Source organism: Pseudorca crassidens, chromosome 13 (assembly GCF_039906515.1).
Source record: "Pseudorca crassidens isolate mPseCra1 chromosome 13, mPseCra1.hap1, whole genome shotgun sequence".
NCBI lineage: Eukaryota > Metazoa > Chordata > Mammalia > Artiodactyla > Delphinidae > Pseudorca > Pseudorca crassidens.
In genome coordinates this window covers 123,985-133,064 of record NC_090308.1, presented here as the reverse complement: position 1 = coordinate 133,064, position 9,080 = coordinate 123,985, and the positions used below count along the sequence as shown (strand labels likewise).

The following is a 9,080-nucleotide window of genomic DNA, read 5'->3' as shown; positions in this document are numbered from 1 at the left end:
TTTGACTTAATTAGGCACATAACCCATTTTTATTATAGAAAGAAATATACATATAAGTAAAAAGATCATGTCACTTAGTCCCACTGTTCAGTTAACCAGTTCACACCTAGTGCATTTCATTCCAGATATTTTTGGTGTATATACATGTGTATAAATATTTTTACAAAAATAGCATACTATGAATACCATCTACAATGGTACCTTGGCATCTTTATCTTACTTGATGTGCATATAAGTCTGTATCATTAAGACTGTGTAGCCTCCTGCTGGACAGATACACAACACCTAAAACAGCATCTTTGTGTATCTCTGGTATAATTATTTCCTTAGGATAAAGTCCTAGAAATGGAATTGGAAGGTCTAAGAGATGATGAATATTTTGAGGCTTCACACAGTTGTCTTTAGGCAGTATCTGTTATATCTTGCTTCCAAACAAATTCCTCTGTGTAGCCAGTGCCCAGGCCACAGCTTTCAGCACAGGTGAAGACGGCCAGGACGCCCCAGTCGACACTCCTGCCCAGTCTGTCGGCCTTCAGGCAGTTGAGCAGATGAGGCATGACCTGGGAAAAGGATGGCACAGTCAGAGCGCTCCTTGCCGGTGATGAGCACAGTCTGCTCTCAACAGACCAGACCTTCCTGGGGATCCTGGTCTCTCCATCTCCACACTCCACAGCAAGATTAAAGACATTAATGGTGTTAACATACTTAACAATCTAAAAATACTTTGCAACTCTATGTTTCTTTAAAGTCCCTCTCTATTTGGTGTCTTTCTTTTTCGTTTAAGAAAGAAGTTCCTAAGTATAATAAGATCAGCTGATCTATTTGACCTGGCTGTTAACCTAATTATTTTTTTATTAATAATATGCCACAAAATAGGGATGAGGCTTCTCTTTGGGCAACTCTTATTTTGGGTTATTTACAACCTGAATAGCAGATGCTGTTACTATGACTCTGAAGAAACACTAACCTAGTAGAATACAAAAAGGAAATCTATTGATGTATTTGTATAGACTAGAAATGGGTCTTAGGAGTCAGTGGTCTCATGGGAAAGAGTAAGAGCCAGCACTGCCACTACTGTTATCAAATTGCTTTATACAACCACCGTCAGCTCATCTTGGGCGTCAGTCAGAGCTCTGGCAGTAAGAACCAATTAGTTTTGGATCAGTCCACAAAAATCCTTTTTTTATCCTAAGAAACAAATATCACTTTATAAGGTTAGTGAATCCACAATTCAGGAGCATTTCCGCCCAACCCAAACGGATTTTGATGCTAACAACTTCTTGTGGGGGGGGGGGGTTACCTTAATGATTACATTAATTTGTTCTCCTAACAAATCTACAAACCAAGACTAAACAGAGTAAGCGTTCTGAAACACTCTCACAAAGGAGAGAGTCAAATATTGTAAAAAAGGTATATTATTTTAAATTATAAAGGTAACAATAGAGGCACTAAAATAATATTGACCCTAACCACACTGGGAAGTGGGCGATGGTCTAGATGGTGTGAGTGACTACATTTAAATCCTCACTACTGCAGAAGTCAGTCAACAGATGTCTAAAAAACTAGTAAACTGATAAATCTCAGAAAAAGCATGCTATTTAAAGATAGAAATAACTACCAGATAACCAGTAAAAGATAATTCCCTCCTTGTAACAAGCCCTAAGGTGGGGTAGGAAACTACTGATTTTCATTATAGGGAACCTTCCATAACACCATAGGGACCCATACACATATGTTACTTTGGCAAAGTTTTTTAATGCTTAAAATTATAAATCAGGGTAATTACATACTAAAATAGTACTTATTTAAGGTCATACCTGGAATTCAAATATTCTCTTGGCACCACAGGGGCAATCTGGAATATCCTTTTCTTGAGGGATATTTTCACCAGAGATCCAGATGGGGGCAATCCCTCTGCCGTATCTGAGAATCTAAAATCAATAAGGATCAGTTTAAATCACCAACATCTCATGTGATCTGAGGATCATCTAGAGAAGCTTTGTACATACTCTTACGATTGATGAAACGCTCATCTGAAAACCACTTTACTGTCTGTCCCCCTGCGCCCCTCCACTGGGCACAATTAAGACCGTTCTCAGCGTCATCAAAGGCAGCGGTGCCCAACCTTTTTGGCACCAGGGACTGGTTTTGTCTCGTGAAAGACAATTTTTGCACGGACAGGGAGGGGGAAGGGGGTGGTTCTGGCGTGAATGCGAGCGATGGGGAGTGGCAGCTGAAGCTTCACGGTACCGGTCCTTGGCCCAGGGTTTGGGGCCCCTGATCAAAGGGACTGTTTCAGCTTATCTGATTCAGGATATCCAAATTATTTTTCTTAGATGTCAATATGGTTAGAATCTGAATCCTATGACTATTTTGTGAAGAGACTAACAATAATCCTATTTCCCCATCACCAGGTTGTCAATCTAACATGCAGCCCAGGGTCTGTGCTTACCTTCACACAGATATAAGGAAACTTAGTTAACAATTTTTAAAGGAACAAATACCAAGTGAGCCACAGTGTTTAAATAAAACAGAAGTAAATTTTGTTATAACATCTTATGTAACAAATGAGTGACCTTCCTCAATATTTCTTGTTAAAAGCGTATGTGTTGCTAAAAACTACCTTCTCAGTATTTAGGACCTAGACCTACTCTTCCTATAAGCCCCTGGATGTTGATTTGCTCTAGCGACTGGCTTATGGGAATTTAGCTGTCTTCTTTAGTGATTTATGTTTATGGTAAGGGAAGTTAAGGGGAATAAAGTTAATGGAAGAAAAGAGGCAAAGGGAAGCATTTGCTGAATACTTACTGTGAGTCTACAATCTACCTTAATCCTCGAAACCACTCTTTTTTTTTTCCCCACACCGTAGATACAATTACATCAGAAGGTCAATATGTAATTCAAGAAGCCAGAATTCTTCATAACAGCAAAACCCATTATTCTTTTCACAAAACCACAGTGGTCTTTGTGCTAATGTTGCAGGTTGGTTTCTTAGTTCCCCAACCAGGGATCAAACCTGGGCCCCCAGCGATGGAAGTGCAGAGTCCTAACCACTGGACTGCCAGGGAATTCCCTACTCAGGGTTTGTACCCCTAAACCACCACCTGAAAAGAACAGAAGGAGCTGTAAATGAATTCTATTTTACCTGTTCTGGTTCAGAGGATATTTTGGTTTTAAACTTCTGGAAAATTCTATCTTCCCTAGATTCATGTTTTGCCATGGAATCCAGTTCTTCCTCAGGTGTTTCACCTAAAAAATTATCAACATAACTATTATGCAACAGGAATAATCTCCATGTCTGGACAATAAACACATGCTGAGGGAAGCCAGTTTTAAACAACCAACTTAGTGTTAAATCAGACAGTGAAGGCCAGATGTTTCTACAGGCTTTCCTATTTTAATTCATTAATGTTTGTGCTTTAAGACCATCTGACTTTGCAGGTACTCCATGAAGCATTATTACTATGCCGGCTCCTAGTAAGAGCTTCTCTTTAAAACTCCAAATTAAAAGAACAGACCCCAAGTCCCAGTCTGAGGACTGCTGTGCCCACCACACAAAAGGGCACCCAAAGAATATGAGCCCTGCTTATCACTAGTGTCCTTCACCCATCTGTACTCTTACTTCCAATCTCTTCATGTTTCATCTCTCCTTTCCCTTACACTCATTCAGTCATCACATGCCCTAACCCTACCAGCTCACTCCTTCACACTCACCTCTGGAATCTCAGCTACCTGAAACACCACCATCCCCAACAGGATCGAGTCTTTGTAACTCAGAAGATATTTCTGATACCCTGAATGTGAACTGTAAGCCAGTAAGCTGACATTCTAATCCAAAATTTAATTTAGATTCTGAAATCTACATTTTGGCTCAAGTTTTGGAGTAAGACGTGAGCTCAGACTTCAGTTCTAGAACTTAACAACTTTAGTCAGTTATACGACCAAGCAAGTTATACCCAGAACCTCAAATTCCTCACTGCAAAATGGGGCAGAGTTTCTAACATATTGTTCTGATGTCAAGACTTTAGTAAGATCATGCACAAAAGGCCCGTGGTACAGAGTAAGTGTTGGATCAATTTTGGCTACGGCTCAGTCTCAGCACAGGCACTGCTCCAGAGTATGATAACCTTGAAGTAACTGATGAAATCAAGTATCTGAAACTTGCCAGATAAAAGGGCCCCCTGCTGCCCACCAAACACTGCTAGGCACTCTCATGTCCACCATCTCAATCAGAGAAACAAATCCTGGAGCCAGATAAACTTTCCAAGTTTCCAGCATCCTGTGCAGCCCCACCCAACTGACCACCTGGATACTTCCTCTGACATGTTTACAGGAACCAGAACGTTCCTGTATATGCCAAGGAGGGAAGTACAGAAAGGATATCTTCAAATGAGGCAATATTTGAAAAGTATAGGTTGCAGCCTCCCAAGTGAGTTGCCTTTTCCTATCAGTGCTTCTCTTCTTGGCATCTTGAGCCCTTCCTTTCAAGCATTATATTTAATCACTTAATGAAAGAGTTTTTTTATTCTTTTTTTTTTTTACATTTCTATTGCTTATTACTTTATTGGCCCCATGTCTGAGGGAGCAGAGACAGTGTGGATCAATGGCATGCACTGTCCAGTTTAGATACAGCATGGTTTCATTTCACTGGACACTCAATACAGGGAGTTCTCTCTCACCTGTTATTGGAAATTTTCTATCAGACTCCTTCATCAGTGAATTCTTCCCCAAAGCACACTCTCTAACACTACTACCCACCAACAAACATAGCATCCCTCTCCCTAGGTGCTTTTAAACATCTGGCACGGAATCTTCTCATATGTTAGTTAAAAAGAAAAACGTTTTTTGTCTTAGCAATGATCTAAGACGGGTGTCTCCAAACTGGTTCTCTAATCCCTAGGTCTCCATGGCAGGCCGTCAGTGTCCCCTGAAATGGGTGACAACATGTCCCTTGAGGCTGGAATGTTGGGACACTTGACCCTCTACTTTCTCTCTGCTTCAACTAGATTCACTATTCTTCCCCCCACCTTTTTCCTTTTTTTCCTTATACATATATCCCCTTTTATAGATTTCCTTCCTATTTAGTTCACCACAGAGCACTGAGTGGAGTTCCCTATGCTATACAGTAGGTTCTCATTAGTTATCTATTGTATACATAGTAGTGTATATTTAATGAATGAGTTTTGAAACTGATTCCTTACCCATGCTACCTATAATCTCTGATTCATCATCTTTTCCCACAACTTCAGGCATAATCTCATCTTCTGTTTCTATTACAATTTCAAATTCTGGAAAAAGGAAGCTGTGGTCTGGAACTGTACTGTCCAAATCACCTGAAACAAAGTAAGGTAACTAGCATCATTAGTAATCATTTAGTTTGGAAGGTCAAATAATTTCCTATATCTGAAGTGTATTCCATGTCATAACAGTTTTCCCTAGTAATTAACATATGTAGCTCCAGCATTTTAGATTATGGCTCATAAATTAAATGACTATACTAAAGCTAGGCTGGGACGTGAGTGGGCAAGACCTCACAGTTCCTTCTTCATAAAGGTGTTTATGTCACTAGTTAACCAAAGCTTTGAAAAGTATTACACCTTTTGTAATGTTAATGTTTATCCTCAAAATGAAAGATTTGGCCTGACAGACACTATGAAACTGAGCTGAGATTTAAAAGTAAAAACAGAATTGACTGACCTTCTTGTGTACAAGCCTGCTTATGTCCCAATCTCCAGTCCAGAGTCTGATGCTCCTTGCTGCAGTAATGTGCCTTGTGACATCGGGAGCATGTTTTGGGGCCTAAACAGCCACAAACTCTGCAGAGATGAGCACCGGACTCGAGCTGGAGGCACACGGATTCTCCTGTCTCCAGCGGGGGATCCTCAGAAGGTGGCTCATAGGCATAGAAGTCATTTCTCCTAGGCAACTGATTTCTAAAAACTAAGGAGAGAGAAGGAGAAACGTTACACATGTTTTAAATAAAACAACATAGCAATTCAAATATTTGAGCCTTCACTCCACACAGGACTGAAAAGACAGTCATTTTTTAAAAAGAAAAATAGAAAGTTTTTGCTTTCAAAAAGCTTATTTGCTGGAAAGGAAGAAAAAATAAGAGTGAAAACGAGCAACTTTTTAAAGTCCATACAACTAAGTAGGCTCTTTGAGCTTGTTCAAATTAGTAACAAAAGTAACATTAAGTCAGACTACATACATATGAGCAACGTGTTGGAACCCAGGTTTCCGAAAAATTACAGGTTCTATTATCTGAACACCTACTACCGACTGATTAACAAAAAGCTGGGGTCGAAGAAGGCGCGAGCCCTTGGAACTCACCCCCACCCCCGGAAACGCTCGCGGGGTACAGGGGAGAGGCCCGCGGCGGGGTCGCAGAGGAGGCTGCACGGTCCCTGGGCCCTGACCGCGAGCAAGGCAGCGCACGCGCGACCGGGGCCGCAGGCCTCTCACCGCGCACGCGCTACCCGGGCCCCGGGCCGCTCACCGCGTAGGCCGGCGCAGCACGGTGGCGTTCGGCAGCAGAAAAGGAAGAGACTGCGGTGGAAGGCGTCGGCGCGGCCCGGAAGCGGTGCGTACAGCTGCAGCAGGAAGGCCAGTGGGCGGCCGCACAACGCGCAGGCCAGCCCCGCGGGCCCCGGCAGCCCGGCTGCGCCGAGCCACGCCGGCCGGCCGCCCACCTTACTGGGGAACTGCTCGCTGCGCAGCCGCCACGCCGGCGCCGCCTCCACAAAACCCAGCTCAGCCAGCCCGACGCTCCCGGATGCCATAGGCGCAGGAATTAGGCCCCTCGACCTGCCGCCCCGCCGCCGACAGCGGAAGTCGCCGCGGAAGCGCGGAGGACGGCCGGCCAGAAGCAATTGGACGGCAGTGGAGAGGGGGCGGGGCCATGGGGAGGCCTGGCGTGGGCCGGCTTCGTTGTCCCTGACTTACGATTGGTTGCTGGGGCAGGGGCGCGAAGCCGCTTGAGTCCCCGGGGGTCACGTGGAGGTCTTGGAGGGCGTTTAGGTGAGCTAAGTGCAGCGGAGCGCGGGCTCTCTGACTTCCTCACGGCCTGGGCACGTCCTGCAGACGCTGTTGAACGCTCTGGGTCTGGGAGCACATATCCGCTCACCTAGGGGCGGATGACCGCAGTCGCCTCCTGAGCCCTGGAGGCGGGGCTGTAGGGTGGCGGGGAGAGGCAGGGTGGAGATGCTGAAAGATTCAGAAATGTCATTGGCCCAGTTGGTCCAGGAAAGGGACGGAGGGTGGCGTGAAGGGTGCAGTTAGGGAGAGGGTTTAGGATGGTGGGGAAGGGATAAGCTTAGGGGTTAGGGCCTAGAGTTAAGGGTTAGGAGTTAGGTTTGGGTTTAGGGATTGGGCCAAGGGCTAAGAGTTGGGGGTTAGTGTTGTAAAAATTAATAAGCAGAAACCTCAATTAAATAGGACGGGGAGACCAGAACGGAGAGCTCTCATGCGTTACCGCAATTGCGGAGCCCCACAGTGAGAAGAAAGACTCTCATTTCCTGGCCTCAGGAAAGGACTGAGCCAGGACTCAAGGACTCAGCCAATAAAAAGTTGTGTACTGTTTGCTATAGCCCGTCCAGGGTCCTCTTCCTTTCTGCAGAGGTGTTTCCTTCCCTTGACTCATGGGGATGCTCATGTGCCTTGCTGTGGTTGCAGACCTCCAAGTTGTGATTTTCTCCCGATCCTGAGAATAAACCCATATTTGCTGGAGAAATATCTGGCTGTCTGTTTGTTTCAGGTCAACACCAGGAAAACTAACTCAGGAAATGACCTAATCTCCCTTACATACCATCTTCAGTTAAAAAACAAAAGGTGTTGGGAGAGGGGGGAAGCCAGTTAAAGGAGGTCATCAGGCAGTGCATAGTAAACAAGGGTATGTTTGTTATGTAGATTTAAGTCCAGGCCTTCTCCATAGGTAAAAGTTTCTTGAGCTTCAGTTACCCTATTCCTGGTACAGAGAGGGAGACACCCTTTCAAATGGAGATTTACCTCATAAATTCCCCTCACAGAGGGAAACACTACTTGGTTTCCTGAGCTCTTGTGTGCTTTTTTTAACCCTAACTGTAACCCTAACCCTACCCTAACCCTAACCCTAACCCTAACCCCACGGTGCTCAGGGTCTAGGACAGGTAGAGGGAGAATTTAAAAGGTAGAAGGCAGAGCGTTATGTTGGGGTGGGTTCAACATCCACCCCAGTAAATCAGAAGCAGGAGGTTAACATATCCTGGGGGGAGAGAGACCCTGTGGACAGAGGTCCTGGGGGTGCACTGATCATAACCCCCTGAGGTCTTATGTGCCTGTCTGACAGGAGGTCCTATATGTGGGCCACCTGTGCGTGAGGGGGTCGAAGTTGGGTTTGGACACAGAGTTGATGAAATGTGCTGGTACCTCCCTTTGTGGAAATGTTTTCGAATCACAGGGAAGCTGAGAGTCTTCTGGATGTTCTCTTTGTCAAGAAAAATAAATAAGATATAGGAACTTGATGGACACATCCCTAGTGACTGATGATATCCCATCTGCAAATAGACAATGTAACTTTCTCATTTGTTGGCTGCACTGAGAATATGAGAATTCAGAGACAGAAAAAACTTGAAATGTCCCTTGGGGCAGCTGAACGTCGTGGAGAGGTAATTCTCAATCCCAACCGAAACCACCTTCCCTGCCACCCGCTGCACCGGTTCCTGGGACTAGTCTCTGAGCTCCCCTACAGCCCAGCCCCTCCTGTCTCCCTGCAGAGAGGTTTGTGTCTGGGCTCACACTGACTTCCTCTCACTGTCTCTTGCACAGTAATACACGGCTGTGTCCTCGGTGGTCACAGAACTCAGCTGCAGGGAGAACTGGTTCTTGGACGTGTCAGCAGTGATGGAGATTCGGCCTTGGAAAGCAGGTTGTAGCTTGTACTCCCTGTCCAGTACCCCATCCACTCCAACCCTTCCCCAGGGCGTGGGCAGATCCAATTCCAGTAGTAACTGCTGGTTACAGAGCCCCCGGAGACGACACAGGTGAGGGACAGGGTCTGTGAGGGCTTCACCAGTCCTGGGCCAGACTCTGCAGTGTCAGAT

The 9,080-nt window shown here is 45.0% G+C and overlaps 1 protein-coding gene across 2 annotated transcripts; it reads right to left on the bottom strand.

The window, feature by feature from the left end:
• On the bottom strand, positions 1 to 6,870 carry PDCD2 (programmed cell death 2). Of its 2 annotated transcripts, XM_067701476.1 has the most exons (6): positions 6,500 to 6,847; positions 5,698 to 5,940; positions 5,202 to 5,333; positions 3,146 to 3,249; positions 1,818 to 1,931; positions 1 to 560 (listed from the first exon to the last, which is right to left on the bottom strand). In XM_067701476.1, exons 1-6 carry the CDS (start codon positions 6,780 to 6,782, stop codon positions 402 to 404), a joined length of 1,035 nt encoding a protein of 344 aa, XP_067557577.1. In that variant the 5' UTR covers positions 6,783 to 6,847; the 3' UTR covers positions 1 to 401. The 2 variants fall into 2 exon arrangements, with proteins under 2 accessions (XP_067557577.1, XP_067557578.1); XM_067701477.1 differs by lacking the exon at positions 5,202 to 5,333 and having other exon boundaries at positions 6,500 to 6,870.
• Between the last annotated feature and the right edge of the window lie 2,210 nt (positions 6,871 to 9,080).